This window comes from Pantherophis guttatus, chromosome 4 (genome assembly GCF_059756535.1).
Source record: "Pantherophis guttatus breed Tessera chromosome 4, ASM5975653v1, whole genome shotgun sequence".
Classification (NCBI taxonomy): Eukaryota; Metazoa; Chordata; class Lepidosauria; order Squamata; family Colubridae; genus Pantherophis; species Pantherophis guttatus.
This window is the reverse complement of record NC_142066.1, coordinates 84742111-84766700: the sequence shown is the minus strand read 5'-3', so window position 1 is coordinate 84766700 and position 24590 is coordinate 84742111. Positions and strand designations below refer to the sequence as shown.

The 24590-nt window shown below is 42.0% G+C and overlaps 3 protein-coding genes across 7 annotated transcripts in view; 2 read left to right on the top strand and 1 right to left on the bottom strand.

Annotated features, from left to right (window-relative positions):
• Positions 1 to 1498: 1498 nt before the first annotated feature.
• LSM5 (LSM5 homolog, U6 small nuclear RNA and mRNA degradation associated) lies at positions 1499 to 8555 on the bottom strand. The gene is made up of 5 exons (XM_034440554.3): positions 8432 to 8555; positions 6270 to 6365; positions 5167 to 5194; positions 4154 to 4226; positions 1499 to 1780 (listed from the first exon to the last, which is right to left on the bottom strand). Exons 1-5 carry the CDS (start codon positions 8475 to 8477, stop codon positions 1748 to 1750), a joined length of 276 nt encoding a protein of 91 aa, XP_034296445.1. The 5' UTR covers positions 8478 to 8555; the 3' UTR covers positions 1499 to 1747.
• The window catches only part of AVL9 (AVL9 cell migration associated), a 96192-nt gene continuing 79807 nt past the window's right edge, over positions 8206 to 24590 (top strand). For 2 of the 5 annotated variants that reach the window (XR_015734234.1, XM_034434975.3), the window contains exon 1: positions 8206 to 8621. Coding sequence is in view for 3 of the 5 variants with exons in the window: in XM_034434975.3 (XP_034290866.1) it covers positions 8277 to 8621 (345 nt within the window). In the remaining 2 variants the exon portion in view is untranslated. Of the gene's footprint in view, positions 8622 to 11133; positions 11742 to 24590 lie in introns of those variants that run through there. The other 3 variants (XR_015734235.1, XM_087894083.1, XM_034435777.3) reach the window with 2 other exon arrangements.
• Positions 18261 to 21937, top strand: LOC148114204 (uncharacterized). Its single transcript, XM_087894532.1, has one exon. The coding sequence runs from the start codon at positions 18347 to 18349 to the stop codon at positions 21542 to 21544; it is 3198 nt and encodes a 1065-aa protein (XP_087750658.1). The 5' UTR covers positions 18261 to 18346; the 3' UTR covers positions 21545 to 21937.

The following is a 24590-nucleotide window of genomic DNA, read 5'->3' as shown; positions in this document are numbered from 1 at the left end:
ACCTTGAGCTGGTGAGATCTGAACTGCTGAACTACAACTAGCATTCAGCTGAAGTAGCCTGCAGTATTGCACTGTAACCACTGCGCCACCTCGGCTCTTCATTTTCCATTATAGATGGTAAATACATCAGAGTCTGACAATATATGTGAACTAATTCTTCCAAAAAATTCTCCAATAAGTTGTTGCTCAGCTGTTAAATGAGCTTAGAATAGTACAGCTGTTATGGAGAGGATGAATTACAGTAAGATGAACTCCCATGAAAATGTGACATCCTCTTCAAGAAAGTAAGATTTTCTATAGTTTAACAATCAGATGCTGTTAATAAGTGCCAATATCTTAATTAGTAAGGCTTTGCAGCTCTTTGGATACAAAGGAGAGTAGGTGCTTTAGAGCAGGGATCCCCAACCCTTAGGTCTTGGCCCACTATTGGCCTGTGGCCCATTTGGAACCAGGCCACGGAAGCAGCAGCTGTGGGAGCATGCATGTGCGAAGCCCATTGCTTGTATAAATGGAGCTGCACATTCCATTTACGTGGAACCATCCACTCTCCCTCCCCTGCCAGTCTGCAAAGCTGGAAAGGTTGGGGAACGCTGCTTTAGAGTACGTAAGAGTGCTCAAAAGCATCTATCAGCAACTCCGTAAAGCAGCTGCATCTTTTCCCGGGATCATGCAGATACAGCACATTTTCTGGAAAAATAAGTTTGGATCTAAAGAATTCCTGATCAACAATCTGTACATGCCCCGTGTAATACAAAGCGATTTGAAATTTGAAAAGCTGAACATCCCTATTACATTTTTTTAAAAACTGAAATACTATAGATCTCACTTAACAATTCCCGTCAGCATGGTACTGAAAAAATAAATTTATGACAAGTCCTCATACTTATGACTGTCAGTGTCCCACAGTCATATGATTACCATTTGAATGCTTCACAACCAGCTCCCAACAAGCAAAGTTAATGGAGAAGCTGACAGTAAAAATGCAAGTCGCAGTCACATGATGTTTTGCTTAGAGACCGTGATTTAACAATACAGCCTGAAAACAATGTGTTAAATTTGCAATAGTCATATATCACTTAGCAATCCCAGAATTTAATAATAGAATTGCCAGTCCCAACTATGGTTGCCAAGTGAGGATTATCTGATCAATCTTCTAGACTAGTGCCCTACATCAAAATCTCTTTTTCATTTATTACTTCCTCAAATAACAACCTTTGCTTTCATTCAAGGAGAAAATAGCCACATGTTTTGGGTACAAAAATTAATTAAAGGGAAACTCATAAGAGAAATAACCCTTTTCCCAGCCCCAAAAAGGCTTTTGGAGTCACGATTTTATTATGTATTTAATGGTATTTTTTGTTATTTAAAATACTAACTACCCCTTGGTCCCCAAATCCCTATTTACAACCCTGTAATCCCTTAATTCAAAGTAGAAATGTTCAAAATAACTACATCTACTTGATTCCAAGCTCTTACATAAACCACATACCAGTCAGAATAAAAAAAAAAACATTTTATTTTCCTGCCCTTAATGGGAAATTAATTTTGTTTTTACAACGAAGTCATGATTTTAATGTACAAAACTATTATTAAAGATGCCACATCCTTGAAAAGGAAGCTATGTTATATTTAAATATCACTATGAAATATAAGAACAGAAATTTAACAAATTTCAGAACATATTCTAGGAATATGTTTCAACACAGAATATGCAACAAAACTTCTTGCAGTGATGTCAAATGAATATTTATACTTCTGGTCCTTCTCCTCCAGGAACCAACTGTTTGGAGAAAAAAGAAGTGAGAGTTTTGTTTTGGAAGGGAGATAAAAATAAAAATAAAAATAAAATAAAAATAAATCCTGCAGTCTGTTGCTGTCGCCATGCAAACCCCAGCACAGCAATAGCAGCTGTGCCTTCTCCCTTCCAAAACATGCCAGGATGTGATCTGAATAAGACCCAGTTTGACCTGCTATTGAAACACCTCCTGGCTCTTTCCCGAAGGAAGGGTGGCTCTTTTCTACATTTCGCTGCCTTCCTTGCAGTGCAAGGGGTGGCAGGCGAGCTCGTTTTAGACGCGCTCGCCACTCGGTTGCAGAACTGGGACCGCTGCAGGCGGCAATGGCAGCAGGCAGAGGCAAGGGGCTGCCCATTCATGTCTAGCAGCCATTGCAAGCACATTTTGGCAGCTGCTAGAAGCACATTTTGGGAAAGAGCTGAGAAGTGTTTCAATACTGGTAGCAGGTCAAGCTGGATTTTTTTCAGATCACATCCCAGCATGTTATCCCTGTAACAGCATCCCTGTATTGCCTGGGATGTGATCTGAATCACACCTGACTTGACTCTACTGTATTGGAACACTTCCCAAAAAGGGGAGATCAAACGGGAAGGGCACCCAGACTTGCGGCACTTTGTTTTGATTCAGGTACGTTGCTGGCTTGGAAGGAGCAGCTTTTACATTTGCACACCGTGTCTTCTGAGAGGTCTTCCAGAGAGGTAGGCGAGCCCCTTGTCCTTAGGTTCTCCAAGGGGCTCATCCGCCTCTCCACAAGGCCTCTGAAGAGACACAGCATGCAAATCAGAACAAAGCACTGTGAGTATGGGCACATTTTCTGCTTGTTCCCCTCTCCTCTCTATCGCCCCCTCGGAACTGGGGGGGGAAGGGCCATCAAGGGGACACTCCCGGGGAGATGACAAAGCAGCTCCGCTGCCAGAGCCCAGGCACTGCTACTGACTTGGAAGGAACAGCTTTTACATTTGCAGGAAACTGTGTTTGCTGAGAAGTTTTGTGGAAAGGACAATCCCTTTGTCCTTAGCTTCATGGCTTCTCCCCCACCCTTTCTCCTCTGCTTCAGCCCAGCTAGGCCTCCATCTCCCTCCAAGGAGGGAGGCCATGTTCAAAGGGAGGGTTGGGACAAATCTGCAAGAAACAGACCCTTCCTTCAGTCCGAGTTCCTGCAAGCCCGGGAAGCAGCTGGCGAAGAGGCAGTCCTCGAGTGACCATTCCCCCTTCTCCTTCCCCTTGCTTGAGGTGAGGGATGAAAAGCCCCATCGTTTCCAGCTGCCATCCCATTGTCTTTATGGAGTTTTCGGCAGAGCTGGACCAGGTTGGATGGCGGGGGCCAAGCGCACAGAGACCACAGCATGGTGCCACCCCTGCTCCACCATCTGCCTTGCCTCATGGCGGCGGCACCAACAGGCAGAGGCAGAGGCGCGGGGGGGGGGGGGAGGCACGTCCAATGTGCTGGATCGCATGCCTCCCCCAATCTCCCCACGATTCTGATGGTGCCATCCCCATGAGGTGAGGTTAATGGTGGGGTGGTGGTGGTGCCACATGGCCCTGCGCTCTCGGCCCCCACCATCCAATCTCGTCCTCCAACTCCGCAAGCGAAGACAGACGATGGGACAGAGGTGTGCTTCGGCTTGGAGCGACTGGGCTGCGCAGGCTGCAGCTGCTTCTAGATACCATTGGCCCCCACATTGGCCCCCATAAGGAGCCTGAGTGGCGTAGGAGGCTAATGCCTCCTAAGACAGCATTTAACATCCAGCTGCCTGCAATTACTGCGAGTTCAATTCTCCCCAGGCTCAAGGTCGACTCAGCCTTCCATCCTTTCTAAGGTGGGTAAATTGAAGACCCAGTTTGTGGGGGCAATAAACTGACTTTGTATAAATATATAGAAGTATGAAGGCTATTGCTTAACTCATTGTAAGCCGCCCTGAGTCTCCGGAGAAGGGCGGCATATAAATCAAATTAAATAAATAAATAAAAACATGAACTCTCTCCGCCTCCTGTGCTGGTCACGCCCACCTCCCCACCCCCGCCAATGACACTCTGAACTAGGGCTTTTTTTGGGGTAGGACTTATATTGTGATTACCGTGTTTCCCTGAAAATAAGCCCTAGCAGGGTTTATTTTCGGGGGTTATTTTCGGGGAAACACGGTAATATAATTTTACCTCCCTGAAGCAGGAATCCTTAACAATGTCAACATTCATTCTTGCTCCAACTTGTTGCATCAATATACCCTAATTATATTTTTCTAATGATATTATTTTCCAAATGTTGATCAAGACAATAAAAATACCAGTCTTCCATGAGTTGTTTGAGCTGATAAGTAACAATTTAAGGAAGAAACTACAGAACACAAATTATTTACCATAGTTATATTGTTTCCATTCAGTAGAATCTGATCCAGCTTTGTGATTCTTCTTCCTTCAGGTGTTATTTCACTGTTGAACATGATTAAAACAAAGAATATGTTAACAAAAAAAGAAAACTATTACGTTTTCAACTGGAACGCTCAGGTAGAGGTGGAAAGAAAACCTCTTTATTTTTTACAATTTTAATTCAACTATTGGCTTGCTTAATAAATCAGTATCTCAAAGTGTCATATTGAGATGGGATATTCCTATCTCAAGTTACAATACCATAACAATATTTTACTCTTTAATAATATATGTACCAATAATTATCTAAAAGATCTACATCATTCAACCAGAAATCCATTCAATCTTGATAGTCTAATGTCTTTGAACTCTCTTGTAATGTTGATGTTGTCCCAATATTTATGTTCTCAAGAAATTTTAACTAACATGCTTCTTTGTAGACAAAATATTCCTCAAGATCAGATTTCCAGAATTAAAAAAATATTGCACTGTAATAAGTGTATTAATTGAGAAGGACAGAATAGAATGTAGGTTTTTTTTTGTTTTTTGTTTTTTTTTAAATTTGATTTATATGCCGTCCTTCTCCGGAGACTCAGGGCGGCTTACAATGCATTAAGCAATAGCCTTCATACTTTAGTATATTTATACAAAGTCAGCTTATTGCCCCCACAAACTGGGTCCTCATTTAACCTACCTTAGAAAGGATGGAAGGCTGAGTCAACCTTGTTGGCAAATATATATGTAAACTTTTAAATGCAGAAAATATTGTGCACTACTTTTTAAATATGTATGAAAATGTAATTAAAACATGCTATTCAAAATAATTATCAGCCAATACTGAAAGTTTATTAGCTTATGTATTGTATCAGAGAAATCAAAATCTACTATATTAGAGAAATAAAACAGCAACTTTAGAAAAGGGCAAAAGTAGACAATTGTTGATCCAAAAAAACAAACAAACACAAAATCTGTTGAGGTTGCAAGCCAGAGAAGCAATACTTACAATTCAGTGACATCTTCCAATACCATGTCTGGAATTTGTTGTTAAGAAAAATATAATAAGTCACCACAAAGGTATTAACTTTTCCTGTATTCAGAAAATAAATTCTAACAAAATTAAAGTTGTTTTTATAATATCAAAAATGTTAACTTAATCTGCATGTCTTGACAGCCTTTCAACTACTCAATATATACAATATTCAGGCATGGCCTTGAAAGATAACTTTGATATATTTTATATATTCTGGTTAACATTATAGACATTCCTGGACTTACAATTATTCATTCAGCACCTGTTCAAAATTATGATGGTGCTGATGAAGGAATCTATTACCTCTATCTAAAGTTCTAACAGCTGCACTGCCCTCATTTTCTGACTGTTGAAACACTTCAACTCCCCCTTTCCTATTATGGACCTTAATGTCTTACCCGGTTGGTAATACGCAGAAATCTGCTGCAGGCTGCAAATCCTTGACCAGCTAGGTCCACTGTTGCATGGGCCTCCTCCTCCCACCCCACCAGAGGCCTGAGCCTTCTCTCTTCTCACTATGCTTGGGTTACTTACTTTCCTTGCAGTTGCTGATAGGCATAACCAGCCAATTCAAGGCACAACCTGGAGTGAACCTGGAAGTGATGGGGCAGGGAGAAGGAATCTTGGGAGTGTTGGGGCTGGAAAGGAGGAGGCCATGCACTATTGAGCCTAGCCAGTTGAATCCTCTCAACTCATGACAGGTCTCCATGTGCTGGTGGGTTATGGGCCTCCCTCATCCCTTAAGGTACCCATGCATGGTCTCTTAAATGACTGCAATGGAGAGAACTGGCATTGTGGTCATTGAGCTAGGTGATTTTGAAGGTGTCTCACTTAATGACCACAGCAACTTACAATCAAAATTTCAGACTCATTCGTGGCTAAAGGACTACCTGCATATAGAGCTTCCAAATCATTACATAAGAACTTCTCACAAAATCTAAATACTCAAGAGTTACAGATATTTGCAGATTGTGATTTCATCTTAATTTACAAAAACTCTTTCTAGAGAAACAACAGTTGAAAAAGTTAATTTTAAAAACTAGAGAAAAGCTTCTAAATAGTTATAGAAAGGATACTGACAAAATCATCAAATCCTAGGAGTGTGCCCACAATTTCTTTATCACTTTTCATTACAATGTGAATACGAGACCCTATACACTTGTCCACCAGTTCTGTAGCATAGAAAAAGAGGTGTTAATATTTAAAAAGAAATATCTCCCAAATAGTTTACATTCAAAACACTGCATTTAAAATTTCTAGATCTTGACATCAAATTTTAATATAAATGCTATTATTATATCTTATTACCTTGATGTATTTTCTGGTTGTCTGGGAAAGAATGGATTTAAAACAAAAAATCAAAGTTTTCATTTTTGAATTATACACATTTTTGTATAATAGTCAGAAATGACAGTAAAAACGACAGCACAATGAAATAGGTTATAATGTAGGATGGCAAAATCCAAAGTACTCTCCACTTGACCATTCCTGTGATTGCTACAATAGGGGAAAAATGCAAGCGATACTGTAGATTGGTTTGAGTTCTCAAAAGTAAAAGAAGAATATGCATTCAAAATTAATTAAATAAGACTAAGCAATTACACTTACAGTAAACTAATAGTGATATATGAAACTGCACATAACTAATTCTTTCTTCATTATCTATGATTTGCATTATAAGAAGACTGCTGCAAAATCATTTACAGCTCTGTGATGAAGGCCATTTCATTTGGGGTACTGCAGTTCAGATGAATGAATATTTTCCTTTATGTATGGGTCTGAGTGGGTAAGTGTATATAAACAGAGAGGGGAAAGGAGATAGAATGTCAAAGGAGCCAAGGATAGTCTTATAACCTAGGAACCTACCCATTCATGATGAGTAGGAACAAAGATATTCCACTTTATTCTTGGAAAAGAATGAGAGCAGTCAGCCTATAAACTATTATACCATACTGCAATTTTTATCCATGACCATGAGCTCACAAGCAAAGCTTCTTTCTTTCTCTACTATTACTCTACTGGGAAGCCATTATATATTGAAGCAGTGCATTTATAGTGTTTACTCTTTGTTTCCCTTTTGAGAAAATGTTGCAAAAAGCTGGCTATCAAAGAACCAGTGTTTCAGGCATCAGCTATCTAGAGCTTCAGTTGCTTTGTTTTTTCCAGCAGAAAAAGACAAAGGAATGCCAAAAATGGTTCATAGGGAAAATCTCTTTCAAAATGTTCAAGATAGTTTAATGTGGGTCCCTTTTAGGAGCTAGATGAACCTAGACAGAATTTCAGAATGGAGTTGTGACTTTAGCCCTGAGCAATCCAGCTTCCCTATCCCAAATCCTGATTTAGAATGGTATGCTGTTATAATAGTCTATTTTTCTTACCCACCCTATTCACCTTAAAATCTACTCAGGTACAAAATGTTAAACTACTGTATTCCATGAAACCAAACAACACAATTATCACTCTTGCTCCAATTATTCTTTAAAATCTTATCTTTTCCACATGTTACTATACTGAATATCAAGAGATTTTGCTGAAAGAAGAAACATTGTAACTTCAAGCTCGAGTTTAGGAATAATAAACTTGTATCCTATCAAATTGGGATCCCTTTATTATATTTTACAATACTTTATTGTGTGTTTATAATATAAAATGTAATATCTTATATTTGTAAAATGCTTCCCATTAAGTATCCTTAAATACTTACTTTCAAAACCTAATTTCAAAAAAATGAAAGAAAGAAAATAGGAGAAAGCAATTAACTGTCACCTATAATAGGATACTGCCCTCTCTTGCTAGCTCTTGAGCCTCATCGGCTCAAACCTTAGAATGAAAATAGCCGAATGGGAGAACTATTCTTTTTATCTGTGCAGTTTTTCACTTTTCTTTCACTGATAAACTATCCCATTCTATCAGCAGCCTGATATAATCAAATATTTTCCCTTCGTTCTCTCTTGCTTAAAAACCACTTCAATTTCAGCAGCTTTATCCAACTTGGAGCCCTTCTGAAGCGTTACTGAGACAACAGTCAACATTAGGCCCTTGGCGGGAGGTACGGAAGGCTGGATCCAATCGTTAAGGGGACCATGCCCATGAAAAGCATTCATGGTTTCGATCCCGCATCACAAGCTAGACTTTTTCTATACCCTGTGCCATTTGCAAACAGCACTCCATCAACCCCACTCGAGTTTTCCGATTTGCGCGACGCACCACCCACACATGCGAGCATGACTTTCATTACCAAGCGGCAAAAGCTGGGACGGGTTGGTAGTCGCGTTGGCCGCCATTCTTCAAGAAGATCTAGCCAATCAACTCCGCTTCCAAATATTGGAGTTGTTGCGAGACTATTGGTCGGAACGGGGAAGCGGGAGACAGTGAAGCAGACACTAGAAGTCGAGAAGGAATCATCGAACTTCCAGAGCGAGGGAAAGGTACAGGAATCCCCGCGAGAAGCTGTTTGAACAGCTATCAATGTTCATTGCATAAAATAAAAGATACCGTCTTTAAACATAGCTGAAACTTACATCGCAGAAATGGGTAGTTGTTTTATGCCTGTTATTTGGGAAATAATAATAGAGGATGTACATATTGAGTTAAATTAGACGAGCGCCCAATACGCAATTTGCGCGCTTGCCGGTATACCCAAACTGTAATAGAAAATGGTTGCTGATCCAGATCCAGATCCAAATCCAAAAATTGGGGGGGGGGGGGGGTCGAATAATCTGTCGAATATGTTTATATTATAGAGCACGCCAGAGAAGTGTAATTTCGAGACATATTCTAATGTCGAAAGGATGAATGTGTTTATAATTGGTATTATTCCTTACTTGCTAGTTGTAGTTCACGAAGTCGGCATCCAACGCCAACTAGAAATGTCATTCTACGTAGATTTTGCCTTGAAAGTTTTGCGGGTTTGTTTTTTTTTCAACAATGAGTTATATTTATTTATTTCGTCAAGCATGTATTTTATGACAGATACAAGTGTAAACATAATTATAAATACATGAAAAGGATACGAATAAAAGAAAACATTAGGACAGGGACGGTAGCACGTTGGTGCGCTTGTGCACGCCCTTTATTTGTCCTGGACGAATTGTTAATATGCCCATGTTCAGCCACTGTGCTCTTCTAGCATCTTCTTTTTGAAGCATTTGCATCATTCTGCCTAATATATTTCTATCTCACATGGGTTTTTTTAAGCTTGCCTTTTTTCTCTTCTGGCCAGGCTCTCTATTTGTCACAAATTGTATGCCTGATGACACTACTTGAAAGACAATTTTTCTGAGAACTTTTTTGACTTAAGATCAGAGTAGAAATGCTTTAAAAATGCTGAAAATGTTTGCAGTTTTTCATTAGAAAAAAGTGAGCCTGATTAGCTCCCAAATTTAATAAGACTAGAATAAATTTGTTCCACCTATCAGATTTTGTTCTTTATATAACAATAAGCAATTGTGTCTATTTTTCATCTGACAAGTACCAAATATTCCAGCTTCATCCTTTTGCCTTATGAGAAGCAAGAGGAAAGACCCTGGATTAAAAGAAACCAATGAAAAAGTATCCTTATTCAATCCTCTTTTAGCACCTCAGCAAATTCTAAGGGGCAGCAAACAGTCCCCTAAAAGATTCATCCCAAAATAATTTTTCTCAAATTGCAGCCACTAATTTCAACTTCCCATCTCCAAAACTATTTTTTAGAATTGCTCTTGATTACATATATTATGAAAGAACTTAAAACATTTTCAACAGCAGACCTTCCTAATTTTCAATAGAAACAAAGGAATGCTGAAATAAAGAACTCAGGAAATACTGACTCAAGAAAAATATATAGTCGTTGCTCCTACATCTATGGATTTTTTACAAGTAGTGCAAATGAATTTAAGAGACTAATGGAGTTTATATTAATGTATCATTTGATGTATCCTGAATTATGAATCATTCCAAAATCATTAAAACTTCAGTGACGTTAGTATGTCTAAATACTATAGACAAAAATATCCTGTGAATTCTATATGGAAAAATTATTTTACAGACAAGACAATTTTCATTAAACTATATACATTACTGGTACATAGAAATGTACAGTTTAAGAATATTTTCTTTCCATGGCTCAATTACACAATAAGCTGCAAATTCACACACCTATACATATAAATACATATATTAATCACTCTTCATCTTAGCCTACAATGTTGAACAAATCCAGCTTGTAAGAATGGTTTATGATTCAGAGTTTTAACAAAGAAATTTGGTTTACTGAAGAAATCATAGTTAACAATGAGCAAGCACATAGATTTTCTCAGACTAACTAATATTTTGATATATAAATAATCTTGGTTACTACTTTTCAGTATTTATGTGCTATTCACAGTTGTTTTCATAAAGGCTAGCAGCATTTTTTTTCATTTATTTAAAATAAGAGCAATATTAAATTTCTATGCCACCAATCTCCCCTACAAGGTGACCCTGGGCATCTTACAAATTGTGGAAACTAGTGAAATATAAACAAATAGTATTATGTTACTGATAAATATTGAATATATATAGCAATCTATGTTTGTCCTAAAATTGGTTTCTGAGGCTCTGATACAATATGGTATACTATTTTTTAAAGAGATAGTTTAGATTGAGTCTGCACTTTTTCAAGTAACTTTTGTTGTAGTTTATTTACTTAGATTTAAATATGTACTATTATTACTCAATAAATTATTTACTTGCTTTTTATGTAAGACTATTGTTAATATATTGGATTATTTTCCTGATTATAGAGCATTTAAGCTACTTGTCGGTGTTTCACTCTGTTATATTATTAGACTGAAACCTAAACTACATTGGGAAATCTAAGCAAATGCCGTACAATATAGCACTGTCGTTGTGAACGAATGCACACCGTTGAATCACACAAGGTCCTACTAAGCGTAGAATGGCCAGAGTTTCTGCTCCTTTAAGAACAAAGCACTGATCGATGGTTGCCAGGAGAGGTAATAGGGTAAAGAAACTCCTTCCTGTCATAACTTCCTTTTGCAGGCAGTCATTATATTGCTATAGTCAAGGGTCATTTTGGAGCGTCTATGTCCTAAAATAATCCTTCCCTCTGAAATTAACCCTTGTAGTTTAAGCTCTTCTTTGAAGATCTCCCCACCCGCTTGTGAGGTTTTTTTCACCCTCGAATCCACCGGAGCGGTCGACCGCCCGTTCCTTCGTCTTCTGTTGCTACCCGATCAGTCCAGATGAGTTGAGAAGCGACACTACTTCCACAGAAGCTACTGAGCGTGCTCAAACTCCCGGAGCATGCTCAGTGACAGCCAAACCAACTTCTGACGGGCGACGAGTTTCACACGTTCAGCAAAAGGAAACGCTCCTGGCCCCGCAGTAAACGGCTTCCTGCTGCAGGGGCGGCCGCGGCTGTGTGGAAACGTGTGTGCTGTGTGGGCTCCTAGATGGAGCGAAGGGCCAAAGGGAATCCCGAACTCTGCTCTCAAAGTGGCAGCTGTCCTAGGGGTCCAGTGCTACACATCGTGGTGGTCGGTTTCCATCACAAGAAGGGCTGCCAGGTGAGCGGCTGCCAGTTCGACTGGCTTCCTTGATCGATCCTGTCACTCTTGTGCTTCTTCCGCTTTCCAGCCATACTTCCTTCCGTATTACATCTCTTCTGGTGCTTGGACATCCCACTTTTCCTGTCACTCATCTTCTATGTATCATGGTCTTTTCATTTATTTCCATTTGCCCAGCTTTTCTAAAGCTAATGCCTTTCGTTGACTGAGACTACAATTTCCATTAGTCCCAACTCACCTTCCTATTTCTGTATTCTTATAGGCATATTATATGATGGGATATTATCAAAAATGCATATGCACATTTCTCTAAATGTGAGAAAAAAATGTATGTGTGTGCACAACCCTATACTGTAGAAGTATATAAATTTCTTATTCAAATGTCCAGATACCATGAAGCTTCAGGTCACTTAGTATTTCTAATCTACTTTTATCCTTACAGAACTTTCTGTTCACATCTTGTCCATACAAATCCAACTGTATGAGGAAATATGTCTAGACTGTAACTTTATAATTGTGATCATAATTTGTAAATATTCTTAGTAAGAAGTTGAATGAAACGTAATAACAATAGCACTTAGACTTATATACCACTTTATAGTGCTTTACAGCCCTCTCTAAGGAGTTTACAGAGTCAGCATATTGCCCCCAACAGTCTGGATCCTTATTTTACTGACCTATTGAAGGATAGAAGGCTGAGTCAACCTGAGTCAACCTGGTGAGATTCGAACTGCCAAATTGCAGGCAGCCGGCAGACAGCTGAAGTAGCCTGCAGTACTGCATTCTAACCACTACGCCACCACGGACAAACTTGTCAGAATGACATTAAATAAGTTTATGTTGTCTTAATATACTATACAACTATATCAGGACATTTTTATGAGAAAGATATAAAATAAAGGATTTTTAAAGGGCTATTATTCCACATGAACTACAGAAAAAGCATGCATACTGTATTTTTCAAAGTATAAGACGCATTTTCCCCCACCCCTAAAAGTGGGTGGAAATGTCTGTGCATCTTATGCAGCGAATGTTGCCGAAGCCCTGCCCACCTGCTGGCTCCCACCCTTTGGCTGTTTTCAGCTTCCGTGCATCATGTTTTCAGCCTCTGCACCCTCCATTTTAAATCAGTTCCAGACTGTGAGGATCGCCACAGCACATCGCTGCCTCCATGTGTCGCATCCTCCATGTGTTGCATTTTTCAGCCAGTTCCAGGTGTCAGGGATTGCCTGGAACTGGCTGAAAATATGATGCACGGAGGCCAAAAATGGGGCGTGCGGAGGCTGAAAACGTGACACGGAGGCAGTGATCGGCAGCAATTTACTGTGATAATCCCCACAGCCTGGAACAGGTCTAAAACAGAGCGTGCGGAGGCCAAAAACAGAATGCATGGAGGCCAAAAACGCAACACGCTGAGGCTGCGATGGGCTGTGGCAATCCCCGCAGCCTGGAACAGCTGATTGACGGTATTCCAGGAGACCAGTCCAACCACCAATCAGCTGCTCATGCTTAATCAGGCTGTGATAATGTGCTGAAGCTGACCAGGCTGTATGCTGTTGGCTGCAAGGACGCTAGCCAGATGAATACCGATCAGTGCTGGTAGCCAGAGGCAGAATTTTTTTTTTCTTGTTTTCCTCCCCAAAAACTAATGTGTGTCTTATACTCTGGAGCATCTTATACTCCGAAAAATACGGTAATTTAGTGACTGATGATCTGTTGCTGAAATTATGTAAAATTAGCTTTGATTGATTAAATGAATTGTATAACTAATCCAACAGTCTAAAAATCCCACTACAGGGTAAATTCTGATACTGCTACTTAAAGAAGCAACAGTATTCTGTAGGTTAGAATATACAATAATTGAAGAATAAGTGCAGGAATATAATACCTAATCAGTTATTCTGGCAAGTTTATTACTTTGAGGTGTACTATGATGCCATTCTCACTGTAGAAACACATTATTTTCATCTTTTATGAATGCATCCACTGACGGCTCCATCAGTATCTTTTAAGTGCCATTTGGTTTTCTTTTGGTTTTTTAGATAGTTTTAATTAAAATATTTTAATAAAACTTTAGCATGATGCAGAGATAGCATTCCGCTGAGGCCCACCTTTATTTGTAGAATATAAAAATAGGTGACTACAAGTATTTTTTTTAATGTGCTTATAAAACAAAAACTAGGTACAGGTAGTCTTCGACTTATAGTTTATTTAGTGACTGTCTAAAGTTACAACAGCACTGAAAAAAATGGCATATGAATGTTTTTCACACTTGCAACCATTGCTACAGCCCCATGGTCATGTGATCAAAATTCAGACATTTTTTGAGACCTGACAGGCAAAATCTATGGGGAATTCAGATTCACTTAACAGCCATGTTACTAACTTAATCACTGCAATAATTCACCGAACAACTGTGCCAAGAAAAGTCGTAAAATGGGGCAAAACTAATCTAACAAATATCTTGCTTAGCAACAGAAATTTGGGACTCAATTGTTGTAAGTCAAGGACTACCTGTAAACTGAAATGACAGAAACTCCTTATATGTTAGAAATTTCTCCTAGAAAAGCAGGGAACAAATTTACTACTTAAGGCTGTGACCCCTAAAAGAATATCCATAGGTTGCAATATAATACTGTACTTTGTATAAAGCAGATTTACTTTTCAGTAGTCATGCATAGCGTTTTTACTGCAAACATAAGTTGTGTTCATCAGGTGCTGAAAAATGACATCGAGTTGGGTTCAATTCCATTCAAATAAAAATATTGATAATTTTGTTTTTAAAGTGAAACTGGCATTATAAGAATGATAAGAAAAGGGCACAACCTTTTCTAAGTATTATGAAATAACGCTTTCATATCAGCTTAAATATTCACATTGAAGCTAAAGAGTGAATGGACAACATAGTTGAAGAAATTTAGGAAAATGAAAACAGTTTAAGACAGCAGTCCTCATCATTATTGACTAGCAACTACACAGCAACAAATCATCTAATCCTCATGTCAAATTTCTGAAATAATTCAAATATGAAAGTGCTGACCTTATAGCAAAAAGAGAAAGTTTGTCCCTCAAATATGGTTAGCTTAAAGAAGTCCTCTGTCATTGAACTACTTTGTGATACCAAACATTGGCACAATCTTCTCCTACTGAAATAAGGCAGATACCATTGTGGAAATAATCAGCTTTATAATTTGTAGTTTGAACAAAACTGTGGTATAACCATATCTGGAATATTGACTGCAGTTCTGATTTAAATGATTTTCATTTAATAAAGAATAAAATAGAGTTGAAAGGATAACCAAAATCATTAAAAGCATGTTTTAAACTCTTTAGCTTTGAAAAAGACAGTTGGAATAATCAACAATATTAGGCAGGCCATGAACCATTTTCTCTCATTTTTAAAATATTAGGATCAAGATCCATTCACTGAAGATGTTTGGAAGGATATTTAAAACAGAAAAAGAAAGCATTTTAGCACATTATCAAAGATGTGAATAGTAGCAAATATGGATGGCTTTAAAATGAGTTTGATAAATCTATAGACACAATTGTATCAAGAATTTTTGTCTTGGAAATTTAGTGTTCCCTCTAGATCAGCAATCCCCAGTTTTTCCAAATTGGCAGATCAGTAGGGTGGAAGAGGGGAGAGGGGATGGTTTTTGTAAGTGTAGCAGGGGTGTGTGCTTACTCGCCCAACTCCATATGTGTGAGTAGCACAAATGCCACTTGCACAAATGGAGCTCTGAGCACAAGCACCCAAAGCTTGCACAGCTCTGGAACTGTGCACACATTTGCATTCGTTCCACCATTCACGCAAGTGGAGCTGGGCATGTGCACTCAGCTGCCACTTGCATGGCCCAGTTCCAAATCAGTCACGGCCCGGGGGTTGGGAATCCCTGCTCTAGATGGAAGGCTGTTGCCAAGTAGCAGTTGTAAGGTAGAGCAGTGTCATATTTTCTGTTTGTGAGAATCTTGGAAGCATCTGGGTCAGGGGTCGGCAACCTTAAACACTCAAAAAGCCACAAAGGTCTAAGCGGAAGCCCTCCATTCAATTCTGGAGCCGACTGGAAGTCCGGTTCCCCCCACCATAGTCTCCTCCTAGCGCGGCATCCTTTTTCCTCTACCTGTCCTAACCAAAAGCCCTATCAATTGTGGCAACACGGAGCCACAGGAGAGGGATGAAAGAGGCACATGCGGCTCCAGAACTGCGGGTTGCTGACCCCTGATCTAGATGCTTGCAAGATTAGTAAATGCAAGATTAAGGTGACCTTTGACCTGATTCAATTGGACTGTTCTTTTGCCAAACATTTGTTGAGAAAAAAAATGGAAGCAATGTTTTGTCTCTGCTTTAAATAAAATATGCTGGTTATATATTTGTTGAAGTGCTCTAGTGCTCTGAATCATTGCATTAATCATTCTAAACAACAGGGATGAACAATTTTATGTGTGACAATCCAAGGCAGATTTAATTTCATCTTAATTAACTTTATAATGTTTAGGTTTAAATGGAGGCATTTGTTTACTGAAGTTTTTTGACAGACACATGCTGAATTGAAGTCTAATGAAGATATTTGTATAAGTGCACAAATTTATGTAAGATCTTCTAGACCTGGGATTTGAACACACCTTAAAATGGTGCAGTGCTTGCCTGAAATTGTTTCACTATAGTGAGTAAAATATATCTTTTAGATATTTCTATGTTCCACTATTATTGTGTGGAGTTGCTAGCATTGATGAGGATTTATTAAGCATTCTTATGGCAGGAAATGGTGAAGGGAGCAAAGATTTGTGGAATTTTGTATCATATTTATTTTTCACTCTTGGAAGAATGAAACTAAAGAGAGGGTATTTTGTCATTATAGATGATGCTATATAGATTGGGTTAGGCAAATGATAATTTTTCATTTTTTGAGAGACTATTAATCTGAATAATTATTTATAAAATTTATTGGCCGCTTAACTTACCATAGGGTAACTGTTTTTGACCTCCCCGGCTCTGCCAGCCAAAAACGGACCATGCTGAGGCCTCTCCCAGCCCATTTTAGCTGGCACAGGCACCCCGGGCCAGTCCTTTCATATTTCTAGGTGGGCCCCATGGGCCAGATTTAAGCAGCTTGCGGGTCAGATGCAGCCCGCGGGCTTTGAGTTTGACACCCCTGCTATAGTATATCAAAAGTTTTTTGCCCACACTGTCATTGTTTCTTTTACTTGTTCATCTTCCATTTTGATGCTTAATAAATAGCTATATATTTTCTTTATTAATTTTTCATCCATCCCTAAAAGTATCTGATCAAGTAATGTTGGTTCTTTGTAAAAACCATATGTCTATGCATCTTTCTGATATCTTGACTGTATTTGCGGGTGTGGCCACCATGCTAGGTTCACCCCTTGTTTCTGTAATTCCTTTTTAGCTTTAAGTTCCCCTTCTTCATTTAAGATATCTTTATATATTATATTTTTTTCCAATTTGGCAACATTTGGATGTATTAGTGCTTCCATCATTGAGAGCCAGACTGGTATTCTCCTATTGGCTGTCACGGCAGTCATGCATGGGTGTTGCTACGGTGCTGATTGGTAGGACCAAGCCCACTGAAAACCTTAGGCCCGCCTCTTCCTGCCTCTTCTCCAGTTTTTCGGCTCGGTCTGTCAGGACAGAGTCGTGTATAGCTTCTCTTCAAAATTTCACTTTTACTTGGTTATTTGGACTCGGAACGGACTGTTTTATTCTTTAGCTTGCTCCCCTGGCTTTGTTTGCTTCGGATTCAAACTGCTGGCGGCTAAATAGGCGCGGGCGCGAGTTCGCTCCGCCGCGCTTCCCGGCTTTCCCGCAGCCTAACATCGCTGCGGAGGACCTTTTTACAGACCCCTCAGCTTCCATCGGGGTCTGTCCCGGGTATTTTAAATTGTCTAAGGGCGGCAGCGCACGACGCGGAGCTCAGACGACACCATCTAGGCGCGATTCGCTCCGCCTTTCCAAAGAGGCTTTTGGCACTCACCCTCTTCAGCCGCAGGTCGCGTTTGTAGCCATCAGGCTAGCGACTCCTCCTACTCCTCCTACGACCCGATTTAAGCTTGGAGGCCTAACCGCAAGTATTGGGGTTATTTGTAACATCCATAGTAGGCCTTATTAACCGCGTGGCATCCAATTCAAGATGGCGGACGCATCCAAACCACACCATTCCCGCCAGGCCCGCGGTAAGGGGAAGAGGCCCCGGGAGGAGGATCCCGACGAGGGAACTTCAAAGGGGCGGCCCACCAAATCCAGGGCTGTTAGTGCCGGTTCTTCTGCTCGCCTTCTCTCAACCAAGCAGTCTCGAGAGGAGGAGAGGAGACATAAGGCTATTGAACGAGCCTTTCACAAGGCCCAAGCTGCTGTCATCCTGCAGGGAACTCCTAGGCAGGCTGAGGCCCTTCCTACTGGCCCTCTCTCTGATGAGGCCCCTTCTCATCCATCTATACAGAGGCCTACTCCTGCTTTGTCACCTGATAGATCAGTCGTAGGAGATATTGTTTGTGATTCAGAGGCAGCCTCTGTTTTCCCTGGCCCTCAGGAGGCCCCTGCATCTGCTGTTACAGCCATCCAGGCCTCTCCTACTCCTCCTACTATGACTTCTGACAAGGTTTCTCAACCTCTTCCTGAGATTACCCCTGCATTAGCTGCCCTCATTGCTGAGGCCATTCGCCAGGGTATTTCCCAGGGACTTCAGCAGAAATCTGTCCCACCGTCTGAGACTTCTGCCCATTCCAGCCAGCAGCGCCACTCTGGGGGTCTTCCCTCACAGTATGATGCAGAGCCAACCCCTGAAGCCGATGACCTGGATGATTTGGCCAGCCAAGCTTCCATTTCAGAGGGCGAAATTGTGGCAGATCAGGACCTGTCAGATGATGATGGCCTGGAACCCGACCAACCTGCATTTATAGGCCTCTTTCGGCCACACATGTTTCGTTTGCTACTTCACAAGGCTCAAATGGTCACCGGCCTTGGGCTATCTTCCTCCTCTGCTTCCTCTTCCGCTGCAGATGCTACTGCTTCCACCTCTGGGGATCTAGCCAATGCCCTTTTCCAGGAACCTTCAGTCCAGAAGGAAGTGGTCCCTGCTCCAAAGTTATTTTCGGATGTGGTAGTCAGACAATGGTCTCTTCCAGGGTCTGGTCCGGCCCCCAATAATTTGGATAAACGCCTTTTCAATGTGGCTCCTGAATTTTCTCATCTATTGCAGGTCCCTTCAATCGACCCCCCTGTTTTGGCATTGTCTTCTGCTTCTCCCTTCACAGGTCCCCCTGAGGAGTGTCTGAGGCCCGAGGAAAAGAAGGCTGAGCGAACCTTGGTTAAAGGGCACCAGGCCTCGGCTTGGTCGGTGCAGGCCTCTTCGGCTGCATCGTTTTTCAACAGAGCAACCATCCTCTGGCTAAGACAACTACAAGCTCGACTACCTGCTTCAGATCACCGTTCTCATCAGGACCTGAATAAGATCCTAGCGGCGGTAGAGTTCTCTGCCAACGCAACGCTCAGCGCAGCCCGCTTTTCAGCCAAGGCCATCGGATCTGCAGTCACTTCACGTCGCCTCTTATGGCTTCGTAACTGGCAAACTGATATCAGAAGCAAGTGGCGATTGGCTTCCTCTCCGTTCGCTGGCAAGAAACTTTTTGGCTCTCAACTGGACCCGCTCCTTGTGGAAACCAAGGACCATCGCAAGGTTCTTCCTTCCCTGAATCGTCGCCCAGACAACAGGGCTCAACCCTATTTTCGTCCCTCTCATTCCTTTCGCAATTCAGACTCCTCTTTCTCAAACGTGCCTTTTCGTCCAGGGCCTCCTCCCACCAAGACAACCAGGTTAGACAGGGGTCTAGGTTTGGGTTTAAGCGGTCCTTCCGAGGGGGTAGGGGCCGTCCCTTCTGCAGAGCCCGATAGATCCCCTCTAAACCTTTCAATAGGGGGCCGGCTCTCCCGATTTGCTGACATATGGGACAACTCCGTCTCAGATGCCTGGGTCAGGTCCACCATTCGTTTCGGTCTCTCCTTGGAGTTCCGTTCTACTCCCCCAAAATTTTTCTTGAGATGTCCTCCCTCCCGGGATCACATTAAGCTCGCTCGTATCAATTCGGCTATCCAACACCTATTGGACATTGAGGCTATTGAGCCTGTCCCTTCCGCAGAACAGTCACAGGGCTTCTACTACCGACTATTTCTAGTTCCCAAATCATCTGGAGGTTGGCGGGCCATACTGGACTTAAAGTCCTTAAACCGGCACATTGTCTATCGCCGGTTTAAGATGCAGTCGCTGCAAACTATCCTACTGGGGATTAGACTGGGCGACTTCATGACATCCATAGACTTAACGGAGGCCTACCTCCACATCCCAATTAGGCCGGCCCACCGCAAATTCCTCCGGTTTTGTCACAATGGACTCCATTTTCAATACACGGCTCTACCCTTTGGCTTATCATCCGCCCCTAGGGTGTTCACCAAGGTGATGGCGGCCCTTATGGCTCATATTACTTCCATCCCTGTCAGAGCCATGTTCTATTTGGATGATATTCTCATCCTTTCTCGCTCTCCTGATCAAGCTAAATTGGATGTCACACGTACTGCCCACATATTGCAATCTCATGGTTTTTCTGTAAACTGGGCTAAAAGCCATCTAGCGCCAACTACCCGCATTCAACATTTAGGGGCAGTCATTGACTCAAATTCTGTGGAGGTATACTTGTCCCAGGACAGGCAGGCCAGCCTGTCTTCCCTAGCAGCCAGGATCCGCCGTCGTAGATTAGCTTCCTTAGCGGATCTCTCCACCCTACTGGGAAAGATGGTGTCTGCTTACGGGATCGTTCCTTGGTCTCGTCTCCACAGCAGGGAGCTCCAGTGGCTGATCCTCCCCTTTCAACGGAATCCTCACATCCTACCATCGCGGTCTATCCAGCTCCCTCCTCCCGTGGTCACTTCTGTGCTTTGGTGGACTTCACCAGCGATAACCAAGGGCTGCAGGTTCCACGAACCCCGGAGAATAGTCTTAACGACCGACGCAAGTCTCACTGGCTGGGGGGCTCACCTCGAGTCTCTCTCGACACAAGGTCTGTGGTCAGCGAGCGAACGAGTTCTTTCCATCAATGTCCTCGAACTACGAGCGGTATACCTAGCACTCCGGAAATTCCTGCCACAAGTCCAAGGCCGAGATGTGTTGGTCCTCATGGACAACATCTCGGCCAAGGCGCATATCAACAAGCTGGGTGGAACTCGCTCACGGTCTCTGATGAAGGAAGCTCTCCGCCTGGGATTGTGGGCCGAAGCTCACCTATCGTCTCTTCGGGCGGACTACATTGCCGGGAAAGACAATCTCCAGGCCGATTCGCTCAGTCCCTTCCGGATAGACCACACGGAATGGAGCATCCCTCCTCATCTATTCGAACAGCTGTCTCGTCGGTTCGGCAGGCCTCAGATAGATCTATTTGCCTCCAACAGCAACCACCTTCTCTCTCGTTTCTACTCCCGGTTTCCGTCGGAGGGAGCAGAAGCAGTGGATGCACTTCGCAGCCCTTGGCCTCGCGACCTACTACTTTATGCGTTTCCTCCAATTCCTCTGATGGCCAAGGTGATTCGCAAGTTGTTGCAAGAACGGGCGGAACTCATCCTCCTGGCTCCTCACTGGCCCCGCAGGCCATGGTTTGCGGACCTCGTGTCACTCTCAGTGGCACCTCCGTGGCAAATCCCGGACGATCAGATAGTGCTGCAGCAGGGCGACCTCGTGCACCCGGAACCCCAGACCTTTCATCTAACCACCTGGAGGTTGAGCGGCAACGTTTGATAAACGCCAATGTTTCACCAGTGGCCATTCCTATCATCCTAGCAGCTCGTAGACCCTCAACCACTCGTATTTATGATTCCACGTGGAAATCCTTCATTCGCTGGTGTGCCAAACATCGCCGGGAACCATCTTCTATCTCTGTGTCCCAACTTATTGATTTTCTACAGGAAGGCTTCGCCGCGGGTCTTTCGCCCAACACTCTGCGACGCCAGGTTGCAGCCTTGTCATCGGTTCTCTCCTTTGGGCCTGACCTCCCTCTCTCGAAAGACCCTCTCATCCGGGCATTTTTACGGGGTACCACTAATCTACGACCCCCCGGTGATCCACAGGTTCCCTACCTGGGACCTCAACAAGGTCCTCACTGCTCTCACTAAACCGCCCTTCGAACCCCTTCGGGAGGTCAACTTGAAATACTTATCCCTGAAGGTCTCCTTTTTGGTGGCTATCACCTCCGCACGCAGGATATCGGAACTAGCTTCCCTTTCGGTTCGATCTGATCTCTGCATCTTTCACAAGGACAGGGTAGTACTCCGCTTGGACCCAGCCTTCATCCCGAAGGTTAATTCCACCTTTCATCGGTCCCAAGAACTCATCCTACCAAACTTTTGTCCTCAATCTAAACACCATTTGGAGAAAGTCTGGCACACCCTGGATGTGCGCAGGGCTCTAAAGATATACTTATCCCGCACTTCGTCCTTCCGAAGAACCGAAGCTCTCTTCATCTCCTTCCAGCCATCCAACATGGGTGCTAGGATTTCTGCTTCCATCGTCGGCCGTTGGCTGCGGGCTACCATTTCCACAGCATATGAGTCTCAGTCCTTGCCTGTCCCTCGACGTATCACGGCGCATTCCACCAGAAGTGCCGCCACTTCAGCGGCTTGGGCCACCCAGGCTCCACTAGAAGAGGTCTGCCGGGCGGCTACGTGGACTTCAGTGACCCCGTTCATCCGGCACTACCGTCTTGACTCCTACGCCTCCGCTGACGCTGCCTTCGGCAGGAGAGTGCTACAAAGAGTCCGACTGGAGCCCACCCTATAGGACAAAGAGCTTTGGTATGTCCCATGCATGACTGCTGTGACAGCTAATAGGAGAATGGGCATTGTACTTACCTGATACGCCCCTTCTCTATGCTGCTGTCACGGCAGTCAGCCCCACCCTGGTCGGTACGGACGGCTTCTGGGGGCGGGAGGCATTTTCACCTTTCTCGTTTTATCTCTATAGACACGTCAGCCTACTGAATACCTTCGCCTCAAAACTGAAGAAGAGGCAGGAAGAGGCGGGCCTAAGGTTTTCAGTGGGCTCGGTCCTACCAATCAGCACCGTAGCAACACCCATGCATGACTGCCGTGACAGCAGCATAGAGAAGGGGCGTATCAGGTAAGTACAATGCCCATTTTCATATAGTTCTTTGCTTTAACTTTTTCCCTTATTGAAAATAGAGCATTTCTTACATAATGCCTTTGAAAGTATCTTATGTAATTTATTCTTTTCATACCACAAGAAAGCATGCCACTCCAGCTGAAGATCATGTCCTTCCAACAATAATAGTCTTCCGTGCCTCAGATTTTCCCGTTCTTTCACCCAGGTAAATGGAGAAGCCTGGTAATAAAGCTCCCACTCTGGCAGCCCAAACTCCCCATTACTTTTGGATTCCTGCAGCATTTTCAAACTTATTCTTGCTCTTTTCCCTTGCCAAATGTATTTCAAAATTATTTTGTTCAACCCCTCAGAGTATTTTTTTTCTAATTTTATTGGAATTATTTGAAACAAACAGAGTAGTTTAGGCAAGATATTCATTTTTATGGTAGCTATTCTTTCTACCATTGATAGCTGCAAGTTCTTCCATTTTTCAAAGCCCAGTTTAATTTGTTACATTAATTTTATATAGTTATCTTCTTTGATCGTTGCTATTAGAAAACTTCCTAGATATTTCACTTTTTTAACTACCTGAAGATCTGTCTTCTTTATCAATTCATTTTTCTCTTTGCCTGTAAGATTTTTAACTAACATTTTTTCTTTATTTATTTTCAATCCTGCAACTTCTCCGTATTCTTCAATTTTTCCTATCAACTTGGGGCCAGTTTCTAATGGTTCCTCTAAAATGAATATCAGGTCATCTGCAAATAATAATAATAATAATAATAATAATAATAATAATAATAATAATAATAATAATAGTAGTAGTAGTAGTAGTAGTAGTAGTAGTAGTAGTAGTAGTAGTAATTGGATTGAAGATAAGCAGCAAGAAAAAATCACAAAGTACTGGGACTTGCAAATTGAAGTTGAGCGACTGTGGAAAAAGAAATCGTGTGTTGTCCCGATTGTAATTGGAGCCCTTGGAGCAATACCCAAAGGGCTACCCCGCTATTTAGAAATTCTAAATTTGCCGGACTTGAACATTTTGACTCTACAAAAAACCACCTTACTTGGAACAGCTTACATCCTCCGACGATACCTTAACAGTTCCTAGGTCCTTGGTTAGGAATCGAGCTGCTGAGCTATTAACCAGCCTCAAAGGCTGTGAATCTCACTAAAGATTAAATAATAATAATAATAATAATAATAATAATAATAATAATAATAATGCCTGTAGTTTATATTTTTCTTTTTTATTTCCATGCCTTTTATTTCTAAATCGTGTCTAATATTTCTGTTTAGCATTTCCAATTGTGAGAAACAGACTCACCGGTCAGAAATTTGACAGAATCATAAAGTGAAGTAGCAAGCAGTTTATTGCATGTAAAATATGTTCTTGCAAGAGTGGGTGGCTAACAGGTAGGCACACCGAGGAATACATTTCTTCAACTTTTTATTCAGTCCACCTGAACCACAAATCCATCCCTGCAGCCCCCTAAGACCACAGGGTTGCAATCTTCCTGGAATACCTGTTTCTCCATGAAGTTCCCCATGCTTAATCTGTTTCCCCATTTTTTGCCAAGTTCCCCTTTTTCCATATTACCTTTTGTCCCTTTTTTTAATTTCTTAACCTATATGTCTTGTTTCCTTATAATCCTTGCAGCATACGCATAATAAATTGAGGCAAGTG

What these genes read in the sequence shown, in the direction of transcription:
- LSM5 (XM_034440554.3), bottom strand. Translation starts at nt 8,477, where the DNA reads ATGGCGGCCAACGCGACTACCAACCCGTCCCAGCTTTTGCCGCTTG. An exon ending in AGGATTTGATGATTTTGTCA is followed by an intron (nt 5,195 to 6,269) that starts GTATCCTTTCTA and finishes AACAAATTCCAG; the next exon opens with ACATGGTATTGGAAGATGTC. An exon ending in TTGGAAGATGTCACTGAATT is followed by an intron (nt 4,227 to 5,166) that starts GTAAGTATTGCT and finishes CATGTTCAACAG; the next exon opens with TGAAATAACACCTGAAGGAA.
- LOC148114204 (XM_087894532.1), top strand. Translation starts at nt 18,347, where the DNA reads ATGACTTCTGACAAGGTTTCTCAACCTCTTCCTGAGATTACCCCTGCA.